Below are 16,648 nucleotides of genomic sequence, written 5' to 3'. Positions count from 1 at the left end.
CATGGCAGCATTTAAAATTGGAAGAAAATGCAGAAATGTCTGTATTATGTGCGTACCAGTCACATGACAAAGATGAAACATTTTAAAAAATTATGATTTTATCAAGTATTTTTTTATTCAAGAAAATCAAATTTTACTTTGTTTCGAAGAGGATGAAAAGAAGCGTTCATATTACAATCAGTGAATTGGTGGACAAGGGCAGACAACCCTAATGCATGTGGAAACTGTCAAAACAATCACTGATTACCTCCCCTTATGTTCTCTAGAAAAACATGGCCTCGTCTGTCACGTATCTGTAAAAAATAGCAAATTTGTTTTCTCTATATAAATAAAATGAACTCATTTTTTCCCGTCTGATTTTGACATTAATAGGATTAAAAATCAAGATATTTCATGCAAATATAATATGCACAAACGGCAGAACAATATCTGAGGTGTGTTATAGGCTTATTATTTCTCAAATTCCTCGATAATCTTAGATTTCTATACTTTTTCTGCTGAGAAGTCACGGCCAAAATCGGTTAAGATCAATGGAAGTGGTAAAATATTTTCTCTCTAATAAATTCCTCCTCCCCCTGCCACCACTTAACACCGTTTGGGGATCGTTCACAAGGAACAGTTGAGAAGAGAACACCGGTTTGGCTTCGTAGTTCTTTCATGTGAAGTTATTTAAAATCACTAAACTAAGCTGCAGTGCTCTGTTGCATAGTGGTTAGCGTGCTGGACAATTCACATTATATTTTCACGTTCGCGCCGACCTACCGTAGTCGTTTTTTTTTTTTTTTTTTTTTTTTTTCCTAAACAACTGGAATGGACTTTTCTTGGTGGCCGAACTGTTAACGTTACAGATGTTTTTTTGTTTTTTTTTTCACACTTTATTTTCCTACTTTTACTCATGACTCCGGGTTTGATCCTTCCTACTTACCTACCATAACATTTTTTAAAACTCCCCCCCCCGTCCCGGAAACAAACACTCGGGCAACGCCGGGTACCCCCGCTAGTTGTAAATAAAAAAAAAGCTACTTGATCAGTTTTTTTTTTAGTTTTTTTGAAAAAATAAAATCTTTTGGGGAATATAAAATTTGTTTTGGAAGATAAAATCTACATTTCGTCAGAAGTGTTACATATAGGGGTTTCATTAAAAGAGAGTCTTAGAGAGAGATGCTTAGAAAGACCCTGAGAGAGATTTATTAAGAGTCTTATTAGAGAGGGATGTTGAAGGACTCAGAGAGAGAGAAGTTGTAAGAGACTTAGAGAGATTGTTCATGTTAGGAGAGATTCTTATATATTAAATGTTCATTCTTAAATGTGTTGAAGAAGGAACTCTTTGAGTGAGGACATAGTGTTCAGACATTGTGTAGACATGATGTAGATTCTCATAGTGGATATGAGAAGTCGAGATGTGTATGAAAAGACATTTTATAACACAAATATATAATACAATTTAACTTTACCTTTTTGGAAGAATCATAAACACAAGACGAGCTTTACAAAACACATAATGGTTTATTTCGTCACGACCGGCCGTTTCCATCACCAAGAATTCAAAGTCTCACATTTTTTTCTTGAAGTGACGTCTCGCTTCCTAGACGCCTGACTGTCTCTCTCCGAGTTTCTTCACTGACTGTTTTCTAACTAAAGTTTTTCTCTATCCCTAGAACTTTCTATTTTCCGTGACGTCATACACATGTTAAAACATGTACCTTCTTTCACGTGCTCTGGACATACGTGTCCAAAACTTTTCCTATTTCTCAGTAACCTATATTCAATATGTTAAAAACATTATCTTATAAGCTACATTCTTTCAATTTAAAATTTCATAACAAACTTGAGTGTTCACATTCTTTCCTTGAAATATTTATCTACATTCTAAACAAATGTTTGTTTTACATTTTTAAATTCTCACACGTAATCTATTTCTAAACTAAATTACGAGGTTCGAATTTGTCTATTGCTATTTCATTTCCATTTTAAACTAAATTCTCCATTTTTATACTTACATGAAAAGGGGACAGCCCTTATCATGTAACAAGAAGTTGGTACAATATAAAAGCTTTTCTTCAGTTTTGTTTATCGCTGTAAATGGTAATCTGAATAAGCTCCAAAAATTTCCAAGTTGAAATTTAGGTTATAGTCGGCTAACACACTTCCTAACTTTTGGCATGGCTGCTACAAGAAACTGTCACAAGGTAAATCAGTTCCATCAATTTTTTTTTTCTTTTTTCCTCTCACACCTATATCTCCCCTGTACATATACTCTTTTCTTTTTTATTAGGTTTTTCTGATTCTTTTTTTTTAATTATTATTTAATAATCATTGAAAAGTTTTTTGGTCTTATTTTAATCAAGAATTATTGAAATTAGATTTTTTTTTTTTAAGAATTATTGAAAACACTTTTTAAAATCTTTTAAAACTGTTTTGGGAATCTTCTGTTTTTTTTTTTGACTTGAAGGTTCCTATTTCCGGAAAGATATGTGCTGGATTTTTGATAAATGTATTGAACTAAAGACCACAACTTCAGGGCACTATTGTCTCCCCTTAACAAATAAGTTGTTGGATCTCCTGTTCGTTTTCTGAGTGATAATGGGGGTGAATTCAACAAGAACACTATAGACAGATGAATGAAAAACTCAACATAGAGACCTGTACTACTGCCGCAGAAAGTCCATTCAGCAACGGTACTGTAGAACGTCATAATTTGATAGTTGCTGAGGCAATGAAAAAAACAATTGACGATGAGAAGTGTGAACCTGAAATTGCCTTGGCATGGGCTATTTGTGCAAAAAATGCCCTCCTCAATTACTCTGGACACAGTCCAAATGAACTTGTATTCGGTTTCAATGTAAATACACCCTCAATTCTGACAGACCAGTTACCTGCTATGGAGTCCTCTACTACAAGTGACATGGTGAGAAAAAATTTAAATGCTCTCCATAGTGCAAGGAGAAACTTTTTGGAAGCTGAGTCCAGTGAGAGAATTAGGAGAGCTCTCAGGTCTAATGTCAGAACTTATGCTGATGAAGATTATGCTACCGGAGACCAAATCTATTATCGGAGGCAGGGTTTTAAAGGATGGCGTGGTCCAGCAAAAGTGTTAGGCAGAGAAGGCCAGTTTGTCTTAATCAGACATGGCGGAGCATTTTATAGGATGCATCCGTGCCAATTGATGAAAGTGAATAAAAACAACGAAAAAAGAACAAAAAAAGCTGAAATGCTGGGAAACACTACAGAAGGGAAGAATGAATACCTTACAGTTGAGGAGGAGGAGTTGCAGAATCAAGTGGTAGAAAGTGAAGATATAGACAGAGAAGAAGTTGTTGATAGTTCTACCAGTTTAAGAGATAAGACTGAAAAACCTGGCCGAAATAAGACCATAACTTATAAAATAAATGGAAGTGGGGAGTGGAAGAAAGGAATGGTTATGTCAGTACAGCCTAAATCAACTGGCAAATATAGTCATTGGATCAATATAAAACCTGAGGATGAAAACGAGGATCAAGTTTGTATCAACTGGAATCATATTGATCATTGGAGAGAAGTGCCCCAATATACTGAACAGGAAAATGTAGTCCTGCTCACCGCTGAACAAGAGCAGTCGAAAGCTGTAATGGATGCCAAGCATAAAGAAATAAAAAACATGAACACCTATGAAGTATTTGAATGTGTGCCATACACAGGTCAAAAAACAATATCCACAAGATGGGTGATTACTGAAAAATTCAAGGATAATCAGAAAACAATGAAAGCTCGCCTTGTAGCACGAGGCTATGAAGAAAATAGTAATCTGAAAACGGACTCCCCAACATGTAGCCGTGAAGCTATGCGAATGGTCATGCTAACCGCATCAATAAAGAATTGGATGCTGCAGACCATAGATTTTACCTCAGCCTTTTTGCAAGGTGGTATTTTAGAGAGAGATGTGTACCTGAGGCCACCATCTGATGTTTGTCCTAAATCTCAAGTGTGGAAATTAAAAAGATGCATCTATGGATTGAATGATGCTCCACGGGCATGGTATAAGAGAGTTACTCAGGCTTTGATTGAATTAAAAGGAGTAGCAAGTGCTTATGATAATGCATTGTTTTTGTGGCATGATATTAAAGGAAATTTGACTGGAATTCTTGCTATGCACGTGGATGATTTTGTTTTCTGTGGAAACACAGAGTTTGAAAGGGATGTGATTGCAACATTGAAAGAAAAATTTAAGGTGGGATCTCATGAAAGTGGAACATTCAAATATGTTGGACTGAATGTTAATCAACAGGAAAATGGGATCACTGTAGAACAAGATCTATATGTATCTTCCATATCTCCAATAGAAATAAGCAAAGGGAGGATACTGAGGAAAAATGATGAACTGAATGAAGAAGAAAAGCATGAGTTGAAGAGACTTGCAGGTCAGATGATGTGGGTTTCAACTCAAACACGCCCTGATATAGCTTTTGATGTGTGTAAAATGAGCAACACTGGAAAGCATCCCAAAGTAAAAGCCTTATTTGAGGCGAATAAAGCCTTATCAAAATTGAAATCCAAGAAGGGTTCTATAACATTTCCAAAATTGGGAAAGCCCTCAGATTTACACATTTTGTGTTATACTGATGCTTCTTATGCCAGTCTGGAAGATGGATCTTCACAGGGTGGTTTTGTTGTCTTTATTGGAGGAAGTACTGACAAAATGGCCCCCATGTGTTGGGCGTCAAAGAAATTGGACAGAGTGACAAAAAGCCCATTGGCCTCAGAGACTCTTGCTCTGAATGAGGGAGCTGATGCTGGTGTTTTGACTGCGGTTATGATACAAGAGGTATTTCAGTTATCTAAATTGCCAGACGTTCTCTGCAAGACAGATAATGCATCACTTGTGGAGACATTGAATTCCAACAATCTGGTAAGCGATCGACGATTGAGAATAGATGTAGCAAGGCTGAAGGAAATGAAGAGTAGAGGAGAGATACAGATAGAATGGATCAAGGGTTGTGATCAGGTCTCTGATTGTTTGACCAAGGCAGGAGCTTCGTCTGAGCTTCTAAGGGACTTGTTAAATCAGAAATAAATTATTCACTTGAGGACAGCAGCAATGTTAATGTAGACATTGGTTACCTCCCTTGCTTCAGTTACATGGTTACCTCCCTTGCTTGTGGTGATATAAATAGGAGTCGGCCATCTTGGTTTAGTCAGTTCGTTCGTACAGTTTAGACAGACTACAAGTGTCTTAACAGGTTAGACTCTTCGTCTGACTTTGTTGAAAGGTGGATGTCTGTTACCTAAGTGGTGTAAGACTTGAGGGGTATTTGAACATGCCTTAGGCTAGAGGATTTTAGGTTCCAAAAACAAACATTAGCTTTGACTCGTTTCTAAAAGTCAAGTCTATAATTTAGCTTAGGTTTCATTTTTAGACACTTCAGGTTCATAACTAAGTGTGAGAGGTATCATTGCCCCCCCCCCTTTTTTTTTTCATGTCCTCAACTAGATGACAGACCATGTGATTAGCTAGAGATGCAGGTTCCCTTGTGACGTTTTGGTAAGTGGTGTTAGTAATAAAGCGATCGGACCCACATCACCTTTTTCGACTGGCAAATTGGTATATCTGCCAGTTTAAGGAAGGGGGAGGGGGTCTTTATGTGAACACCTTTTCCTTTCTTTTCATTGCAAATATGTTCAATACTGCAATTTTCTTTTCTTCATCCAGCTCCCCCCCCCCACCTTTTTGCATATTATATAAAATTGGGTTTAAGTAGATTATATATATATATATATATATATATATTTATCGCAATCCTGGCTCACAGGGCCGTAGATGCAATCCAGCAAGGCTACACTCTTAACTGTCTAGAGGTGGACCCCTAAAAATGTAACCAGACACTTACTGGTTATTGGAAACTACTGCTCTGATACTCTGGGCATGCAAAACATGCACGACCCTAGCCGTTCATCGTCAGCTGCTGCAGTTGAGTTCATCCTTTGTAAATACTCTGGTGAATGGCTTAAATGCTGCTGTTATCAGCTGCAACAAACCGTGTTTCAGATCAACAATTAAAAAATAACTCTGAGATCATTTCTTATGAACAAAAATAATTATTTAAAAGATCTTCACAGTAAACTTTGTATAAGGAAAGTAAGTTCTTTGGGTTCTCAAACGGCTTCGTGATGCAGGTTATTACAATTTGAGTTCGTTCAGACAATTTCCCAGCTAGGAACAAGAGCCTTTCAACTTAGCAAGAGCCTAGGAGCGATGTGTTCTCTTCACTGTCAGCCAACCAAATTCCCTGTTTTTCAAAACACAATGATTTTTATCAAACGCAAATTCCAACCACCCATCTCTTGAGATCATTCTGTTTTCCTCTCTCTCTCTCGGTCTGTACCTTTTAACCTCTCTATATATTGGGGTTTACTACCGTCCATAACTGTCTGGTTGCTCCTGCATTTAAATATAGTGCATGGCCCAACATCATCATATAAGGAAAGCTGAGTTCTTTGGGTTTTCAAACGGCTTCATGATTCAGATTGTTACAATTTAAGTTCATTTAGATGATTTCCCAGCTAGGAATAAGAGCCTTTCAACTTGACTCTTATGGGGGAGGGGGGGGTTGCCCCTTAGGCAAGAGCCAAAGGTTCTCTTCAATGCAAGCCAGCTAGCCAAATCCCTTGTTTCTCAGAACACAATTGTTTTTATCAAACACTAATTCCAGCCACCCATCTCTTGAGATCATTCTGTTTTCCTCTCTAGAGATTACTCTTTCCTTTCTCTATTCCATTATTTTATATTCTTTTTTTTTTTTCTCAGGGATCTTTCTCTTTTTTTTCTTTTCTCTTTAATTCTCTTTTTCCTTCTTTCTCAACTAAAATTATTTTTCTCTTAAAGAAACTATTATCTATCACTTACACTGGGGCGGGGGGGGGGGTCCTGGCACTTAAATATAACAGATGGGCCAACGACAATATTTCCTAAATACCATTTTGTCACCATGTTAACTTCACCGTTTATCATATCAGCAATAAAAACATATTCCAGATTTTGGAGAAAAAGATAAATTTCTTAAACCCCATGTCAAACACCCCACCCAACTCTTAGCCTGTAAGCAAGGTGAATTGGTTTTACCCAGTCATGCAACATCATTACAATTAGTCATAGTATGAGTTTTTTGTGAGGACTGATGTATAGTATAAATGTGGTATTGTGGTGACAGAGTGAAAGCAGGATCTCTCTAAGTTAGCTGAGGCAGCCTTAGTTAGTCATGACCAACGTTTCCCCTATTCCAATTTTTTAATCTTGTGCCAAATTGTTATTTAAAAATCTTATTTTTATTGAAAGTAAATAAACAGAATTTTTCATGTCCACACAAGATCTTTGCTCTTTGTCTGCAAAATTTTAAAGTTCAAGACTTATACAGATTAACTACCCACCGAAAACTATTTTTCATCCCCAGGACTACCCATCGATTAGCTACCCAACGAAAACTCTTCAGAAATTAAACATGGCTGTCAAGTGAACCCCCCCCCCTTCACTGCACGAAATTTGTTTGGTGGAAACGTGTAAGTGTCTACTATTCATTGGAAAAAAAACACAAGCAGAGGGAGAGAGTGAAACACAACACAGGAGTGACCACAGCCGACTCGCCACAGCCCAATAAAAGAGTAATAAAAATTGAACATTGCAATGAATAGTAGACACTTACACGTTTCCACCTCTTGGAAACACTTTAAATGAACTAGAAAATGCTATTTTTATATCTCCAACACATTTTGAAAATAATTTCTGAAGAGGACGCTTCACAGAACGTCTGAAACACGTTAAAAACGATTTCAATGATTTAAAAACGTTATTACAATGATCTAAACATAATTCTCAATGAAAAACCAAGACACGGAATAATAAAATAATGCTAAAAAATACATTGTTGGTGACTACCCCCTTATTTATATATATATATATATATATATATATATATATAGTAAAAGTTGACAGTGACTGTTAAAAAGTTACATCAAAAAATAGAGAAATTGACTAACACATGCCAACCTTTAAAAGCAAATATTGAACTCAATATGGTGATCAATAAAAGGTTAATAAAACCTTATGCACTAATCAAGGCATTTATAAAATAAGTTTTGGAAGAAAATATTTGTCCATTAAACAATAATCTGCGATTTTTTTTTTTTTTCTCTCTACAGTATGCATTACCTTTAGCTAGTCTAAACTTAATACGTAACCCTAAAGGTATTACTCTTAACCAGTTTTTTTTTTTTTTTTAAACAAGTTCTTCAAATGCAAATTAATAGAAAATAACCAAACTTTCCAATTTGATAAAAGTTCTATTATAGCATATTTATTATGGGGTGGAGCTCGTATGCTCGAATATTCTGGCATGAGGTAGATAAATGTTGAATTAAAAGAAATAAAAATACAGAACCCACCAAGATTCCCCCACCACCCAACATACCCTTTAAGTATCGGCACAAAACCAGACTGGTTGGCTAGCATCTCTTTTTACGCTATGAACTCAAGAAGGCAAAGTTAAACTCCGGACCCAAGGCTAAGAAATGTTTCTATCTGTAACTTTTGAAGTCTACTACCCAAAAATTCACTAACATCTGTGTATTGCTAACTTTTTGTTTTTTCCGATACTACCGGTCAGTATGCAAGCCTTTTTCTCACAACTTCCCCTGAGCTATGTTCATGTTCTGTCCTATCTTCTGTGGGATCCTCCAACCACTCCGTTGTATCAGTTAAGATAAAAATGAAATATAATAAGTTTTCAGACATACCTTTCCATCGTACTGTATATCGATACTCTATGGCAGACTGGGATAGCTTCCGTACATTTATATCAGATCTACCTCTGCATTCCATGTTTAAAAAGGATGTGTCCTCAATAGTATCAGACCTGACCAAATGGTTAATTGTAGGCATAGATTGATTCATACCATCTAAAAAATTCAAACAAAAACCTAACAGCCAGCCGTAGCTCTCCCCAGAATGTGTTGTTGCCATCACGCACAGAAATCACTTTTTCCATAGCTACCAACGTAATAGATGTACTGAGACTAAAGCTACTTTCAGGACTGCCAGCAACCACTGTAAAAGAGTAATAAAAAATGCGAGAGAGCTATATGCTCAGTCCGTTAAATCCAAAGTAGCTGAGCAGCGGCTTGGTTCCCACCAGTTTTGGCAAATAGCAAACAGGATCCTGAACAGAAGCGTGCATTTTATCCCAACCATCATCAATGGACCTGGGTTCATCTCGTCAGCATCCGATAAGGCCAAACTATTTGCCAAGAACTTTGCAGCTAATTCTACCCTAAGCGATGAAGGCCATCAACTCCCCATATTTCCTCCTCCGTGCGTGAGGTCACCAAGCTAATCAAGAACCTTGATTCCAGTAAAGCAACTGGCCCTGACAGCATTCCAGTTATAGTGCTGAAAAAACTCCCAGAACTTGGCCTCATACTTACAAAACTGTTTAAGTGTTGCCTTAAGGAGAAGTGCTTTCCAACACCCTGGAAAACCTCATCAGTACGCCCTGTATTTAAGAATTCAGGTGATAAGTCATCTCCTTCTCAGTACAGACTAATAAGTCCCCTGTGTGTCATGAGTAAGTTGTTGGAATCCATATTGAATAAAGTGGTCAACCACATCAGCAGAAACAACCTTCTTAGTGACATGCAATATGGTTTCCGCTCCGCAAGATCTACAGCAGATATGCTAACGGTTATATCTCATAGGATTAGCGAATCTCTCGACAAAGGCTTCCTTTCCAAGGAAATTGCTCTTGACATATCGAAGGCCTTCGATAAGGTATGGCATAAGGGCTTACTTCACAAGATTTCCAGCTACGGTATCACTGGAAATGTTTTCTCAAATCATTTCTCTCCAATAGGTTCATAAGAGTAGTGGTTGATGGGCAAAAATCAGAGGCCCACAGTATTAATGCTGGAGTTTCTCAGGGGTCCATCCTGGGCCCAACTCTCTTCCTGATCTACCTCAATGATCTCCCAAAACATACTTAAATCATTTGTTGACATCTATGCTGATGACAGGACCATCTAGGGACACACATCACAGGCCGTAAATGACAACATTCTCTCTGATTCTCTCTCCTCTGATCTTGAGCGCGTGGTACAGTGGGGGAAGAGGTGGTTGGTTCCTTTTAATGCATCCAAAACCAAGCTTCTATCTTTACATCATCAACGCTCTGATCCCCATCTGGCATCAACTGAAATGGATGGCTCTAGTCTTGGGGAGGCTCCATGTTTTGACAAGCTTCTGGGTTTGACCTTTACTCCTGATCTGAAATGGAACACATACATCAGGCCTGTTGCCAAGGACGCTGGGAAAATGGTGGGATCCTTCTACCGCTCCAGAAGATATCTCACTACTGATGCAATTCTCTATCTGTATAAAAGCCAAGTACGTCCAAGGATGGAGTACTGCTGCCACATCTGGGCAGGCGCTGCTAAAAGCAGCCTATCCTGCCATGACAAGAGTACAAAATAAGTTTCATGGCTTAGTGGAGGATGCCCTTCTCTCTTCCCTGCAGCCTGTCTTTGTTTTATCGTTATTTCCATGGCAAGTGCTCATCTGAGCTCCAATCTCTGGTGCCCCCCCCCAGCCAATCTTTCACGAGAAACACCTGTCTAGCTGAAACTACTGTCATTAATTTTCCCCACTCTTTATCTGTGCCTAAATTCAAACGTAGATTCCATGCATGAGCAGAACTTCTTCCTTAGAAGCGCACCACTGTGGAACTCTCTTCCGTTTGCCTGTTTTCCACCGACTCCAACTTGGATGTCTTCAAGTCCAACATAAACAAATTCCTGACAAACCGCTCTCTTAAGTAAGACACCCTATCAAATATCCAATACTAATGATTACTACGATACTATCTCATTGGGGCCTTGATAAGTGGTGACCTCATTGTAAAAAAAAAAAAAAAAAAAAATCATTAATCACAAAACAAAACAAAAAAAATGACAAACATGGTAATTAGTTTTTGTAATTTTTTTCTTTATTTAAAAAAGAAAAATTAAGATCGTTGGTTCAGTGATATAACTATTTGCTTTTTTTTTTTTTCTTGCAAAGAATAAAAATATCAAAGTTTTCAAATAAACAAAAAATATCAAATTGAAAATCTGATTAAAAACGTTGCTAAGTATATAAAAAATTTGCATATTTGAATAAATTCTCTTGTAAAAAAAAAAAAAATTTAAATCTATTTCTTTCTGAAGTTTTTTTTCAAAAATGTTAAAAAAAAAGAAAAAAAGAAAATACAAATGGCAATTTTAACGGTTAATTTCTAAAATAAAACTTACAAAAAATATGTATAGTATCTAAGTTTGTTTTTAATAGAAAATATTCCATGTATAAAAAATTAAAAAAAAAAAAAGCTTAAAAACAAGAGAATTAAATTCGTTTTAAAACTGTGCCCTTAGAATGAATTAAAAAAAAAATTAAAAAAAAACTTGTAAAATGAACAGAATTTTAACAAAATTTCCTGAGAAACTATCATTTGCTAATATCAAAAACTTTAGCAACCGAAGATGTTTTCGTTTAAATTCCTCAAAATTTCAAAACCATATCTTGCTTAAGTTCCACCTGACTTTTCAGAGCATCCAAAAAACAAAGGGAGATAACTCTTCACTTTTATCTTCCTAATATTTCGTGGAACATTTTTGTGCGTTAAGATTGGTTCGCACATGATATGAATGTTTTTGTGTTGGAACGAATAACAATTTTTTTTTTTTTTTTTTTGTCCTCTAGCTGGACATTCTCAGGAAGGAATGGTGAATACTTTTAAGCAGAAACGGCACAAGGATATATATATATATATATAATTTTTTTTTTTTAAATGATGGGTGAAAGGGATTGTTTTAAAATACTTTGGGGTAATCAGATGAAACGTTTTTATGCGGTCGTGTTAGAATTTTTCATGTTGGTAAAAGTTGAAATACTTTGTAGGTTTGGAAGATGGCTGCATTTGCTTTTGATTCCGAACAGATGATATTTTATTGATTTTTGTCATTTTAGGAAAATATCTATAACAAACAAACAAGTGTAGCAGTAATTTTACATGCTTATAAAAGATGAAATTAAACATTGCTAAACCTTTGGAAAAATTAAACTTAATAAAACGTTTAATTCATTTGTTTATAGAATTCTGAAGAACTATATTTGTTCTACATTGATGTAGGCTATCTGTGAATTACATTTTTGTTTAAATGTTCTTCCTTTCTAAATAAAAACAAGTTATTGTTTTTAAATGTAATTGAGTAATATTTTAAAACTATATAGCCAGTAAACAGAAGTAGCTTACTTGCCATAAATATATTACTTTTGAAGTAAATGCTGAAAATATATACACAATATATCACCTTATATTCATGAAATGGTAAAATTTTCGTGTTATATATATATATATATATATATATATATATATATATATATATTCAAAATTTTCATAGTCATTTGTTTAGCCAAATGTTTAATTTTTACAAGCTTAGTATTTAGCAGTTTAATTATGCATTAGGAAAAAAATAAAGAGTGAAAATAATGTTATACAAATTACACTTTATTTTAAAATCATCTTAAAAGTTATTGATTCTAGTTCGTTCCTAACCTTTTCCATTTTTTTTTTTTTAAATTCTATTTAATGAAAAAAATATTTAGTTTTTAAATAAAAGTAAAATATTGTAACAGTTGCAAAGATTTGTTTAAAAATAAGTTATTTTTCTAAAGCAGGCCAACCATTATTATCATTGTTATATTTTCCTACCTTAAAACCCAACAGTGACCAAAAAAAAAAGAAAAAAAAAAGAAAAAAGTTGATGATATTGATGAATTATTTAAATAAGACACAAGAAGACTAAAGCCTGTTTAGTTTAAACAAAAGAAACCGTTTCTTGCACCCCTGCCCCCTCAGTCAACCCCTCACCTGACATGCGTGCTTATTGTACAGCATGATAATAGCTACATGAACATGTAACATATATCCATGCAGTTTTTTTCTTTTTTAATAGAAAATGCTCAACTAACATTTTATTACAAAAATGATATTGATCACAAAAAGATAATATAAATTTCAAATTTATATTCACGTAAAAAAAAATCACATGTGCATAGGTGTGTTTAGGTTTAGCTTTTCAATGTCTTTGGTGAAACAGGGATAGCAGATTCATCCCCAATCAGGTGGGTTTATGTCAGCTAGTTTTTTTTTTTAATCTTGCATTTGTGAAATTTTCAAGATTTTACACAAACACACACGTTACATGTAATAGTTATGATCACACCTTACTGCAGACATCTATAGAAGATTTAAGCATGATGTATTTTTTTTTTTTCCACAAACACCAGCTTTTTTATTTTGTCTATTTTATCATATGCTCACAAATTATTTTTAAGAAAATACAGTTAAAAAAAAAAAAAAAGTTATTAGCCTTTAAAACTGACTAAACAAAAATGACTACTTTGCTCATAAGCTGTATTTATGCAAATTTTAAATACTATTAACTACCATTAAATATTAAATTTCGGTTATAGTCAGCTAACTTACGGCATAGTGCTAGCGGAAGTGGCGACAACACAAATCAGTTCCTTAGATTTTTCCCTATGCATGTACTACTTTTATGTTTTTCTGATCTTGTTTTTTTATTCAATAAGCATCGAAAAAAATTTTACGGTTTTATTTTGATTAAGAATAATTGAAATTAGTTCTATTGATTTACTGAAAACACTTTTTGCACTTTTATTTTAAAAGGATTATTGGAAACACTTTCTAAAATCTTTTCAAGTAACGAGTTATTTAATAAAAACAAATTGTGTTATTTTTTTTACACATGTAATTCTGTTAATTTTTATTTTATACTTTTCAAATTTTATTTCAATAAATCGCTTCACAATAGAGATGCTGAAGAAAAATAAAAATGAAGGAACTGATTTGCCTTGTCACCACTTCTGGTAGAATTATGTGGAAGTTAGGAAGTATGTTAGCCGACTATCGTCTAAATTTATTTTTACGCAAATAGGTCACAAATATGGAGGTAAAGCAAAATCGTTTGTTTTTGATTAATTTCATAATATTTCCTTGAAAATATTTTATGTCGGTACTAGTAATGATTGCCACACACACGCACATAACAAGTATACAATTTTTTTTTCTTAGTAAACAGCAGTATCATCACTCAGACAACTAAAATTTTTGGCAGAAGTTTTCACCTCCTCTCTTCCTGGTCATTTAAACTGAGTCAGCAGTTCTTTGACAGACCCCACCCCCTCTCCCTAAAGAGAAAAAAATTTGATCGTTATCACGCATGTAACCATGTAAGCTTTTTTTTAAAAAAGTAAAAAAATTTTTTTTTTTTTTTAAATGGTTCAAGAAAATGTCTGTGAGGGAATTGGTGATTGGAGGGTAAAGATCAGCTGAAATGATATTCCAGTGACCCTTCGCAAAATCAGGTGGGTGGTTGTGGGAGGGGGAAACACTGTGTGGGCAGGTTGGCTTAAAATTCGTCATGGGTCTTCAGTGCTTCTCCAAAATCTGTGGCTTGACTGCCAACAAAAAGGTCATATTTATCCAGGATTTCTTCCTTGGACAATTTGCCATCCTGGGGTAAAAAAAAAAAAAAAATTAAAAAATTAATTAAATTGTGAACTTTTACAATTAACACACATATACCTTACATAATACATAATTAAATATAGATTAGATAAAAAAAAAAAAAATGCAAACATTAGATACATAAAAGCAATATATGCATTAATGTATACACAGGGTTCCTTCAATAAGTTTCCAGACTTTTTGTACTGGCATTTAAAATTGTCGTAAAGTTTTGAAAATTCAGTATGTTTTTTCTATACATCTTATGAGATGACTCAACAATTTTTATGATTTCAGGTTCAATTGAACAGTTACGATAGGAATTGGAATATAGCCTACTAAAGCCCGATTGTCACAGGTAGTGAATTTCAAAAATGCAATCTGAACATGAGCACAAAAACCAACGGAATGCTTCAGACTGGTTTTGGACCATCTTGCATGAATTGAGCATCAGTTTTTGAGTGGCATCAGATTCCAAGAAGGTAGGGAGTCTGTAATGGATGATGAGGTTTGGGAGGAGCAAGGAAGTCAGAACACCAGAGTTGATTGGCCAAATAAAAAGTTTCATGGATAAAGACTGTCATGTGTCTACAGAAACAATAAGTGCACAGTTTGATGTCAGTGTGGGAACTGTACACAATTATTTGTGAGGAACTGAAGATGCGGAAGATTTGCACAAATTCACCAGTCCACAACTCTATCCTTGTCACAGACTATTTGACCAAGATGGGCATCAACAGTTCTTCACTCCTTATAATCCAGACCTTGCTTCCTGTGAATTTTGGTTATTCCCTAAGCCCAGGGAAAAACTTGTTATGAGATAATTGAGCAGATTACACTCACATAAGACATCCATGGGGCCTTCTAGAAGTTGTTAGAATTGTACAAGTGCATTGCAGCCGGAGGAGATAACTTCGAAGGGGACTAAAGTTTCGTGCATGTACTATCAATAAAAGTGCCCATACGAAAAAGTCTGGAAACTTATTTAAGGCACCTCATGTGTGTGTGTGTATATATGAGATAAGTATTAGCTGTTGAGGGTAGGAATCATACTCCTACCTCCAAATGATGGACACTGAGCTAAAAAAAAAAATAAAAAATAAAATAAAAAATAAATAAAAAGCAAAAGTTTAACATTTTTTGCAATTCATTTGCATTTTCTCTCAAAGGCCAATACTTACCTGTTAAGAGCAATATGTGAGGAAAATAACACTACATAATATTGAGATCTGCATTATTTTATAATTCTCTCACACACACAATATATGTGTGTGTGTGTATATATATATATATATATATATTCAGATGTGTTCAAAAGTCAAAACTAATGAAGACAACGAGGTTGTTAGATAGTGCTCAATAAAAAGAGTGGAATATTTCTTTTATTAGGGGTAAACAGTTACATATGGTCGCTACAAATAGCCATCTGTTTCAGTCAAAGAGACTTCATCAGGCGACCTGGAACCTCACAACTTTTTTTTTTTTTCTTTTGCGTCATGAGGTTCCAGGTCGCCTGATGAAGTCTCTTTGACTGAAACAGATGGCTATTTGTAGCAACCATATGTAACTGTTTACCCCTAATAAAAGAAATATATTTATATATATATATACACACACACACACACACACACACACACACACACACCTTGCTGATAAATTCACATGATTCATTTATTACTAAGAGAAACCAGACATAAATTTTAATTCCCAGAAAAATAAGCTGAAAATATACTAGCTGACAAAGAAAAAGATTAGGTACAGATCAACTAAAAGGTGTTTATAACAAGTTACTGACAGAATGAATTCTTGCAGTGACTTGCCAAAGGAGGCGCTATGGTTAAACACAGAAACACACATACATATATTAAATTAAAAAAAAAAAAAAAAAAAAAAGCGTTGTTTCTCTATCTCTCAATATATATATATATATATATGACAACGCATTTTTTAATTAAAAACCTGACAAAAATATATAAATTATCTCAGCATAAAGAGAAACGAAGAGGTTAGGGACAAAAACTCTTCAAAATTCCTCCCCTGTATTGCAAGTCTTTTTCCAC

General features: G+C 34.7%; 2 protein-coding genes across 8 annotated transcripts in view; one reads left to right on the top strand and one right to left on the bottom strand.

The window, feature by feature from the left end:
- LOC145266404 (uncharacterized) overlaps window positions 1–15,079 on the top strand; it is a 57,811-nt gene extending 42,732 nt beyond the window's left edge. Inside the window, exon 5 of the mRNA XM_080122057.1 lies at window positions 14,886–15,079. Coding sequence (XP_079978183.1) covers window positions 14,886–14,930 — 45 coding nt within the window. The 3' untranslated portion in view covers window positions 14,931–15,079. The remainder of the gene's footprint in view (window positions 1–14,885) is intronic.
- LOC145266402 (calumenin-like) overlaps window positions 13,063–16,648 on the bottom strand; it is a 51,841-nt gene continuing 48,255 nt past the window's right edge. For 4 of the 7 annotated variants that reach the window (XM_080122054.1, XM_080122050.1, XM_080122055.1 and 1 more), the window contains one exon: window positions 13,063–14,595. In XM_080122054.1, the coding sequence (XP_079978180.1) occupies window positions 14,491–14,595 (105 nt within the window). In that variant the 3' untranslated portion in view covers window positions 13,063–14,490. The remainder of the gene's footprint in view (window positions 14,596–16,648) is intronic. The other 3 variants (XM_080122051.1, XM_080122049.1, XM_080122052.1) reach the window with 1 other exon arrangement.

The sequence above is a fragment of the Euprymna scolopes genome, chromosome 41, assembly GCF_053919585.1.
Source record: "Euprymna scolopes isolate OS-2025 chromosome 41, ASM5391958v1, whole genome shotgun sequence".
NCBI lineage: Eukaryota > Metazoa > Mollusca > Cephalopoda > Sepiida > Sepiolidae > Euprymna > Euprymna scolopes.
Note: the sequence above shows the minus strand (reverse complement) of the source record. Positions and strands in the feature narration are given on the sequence as shown.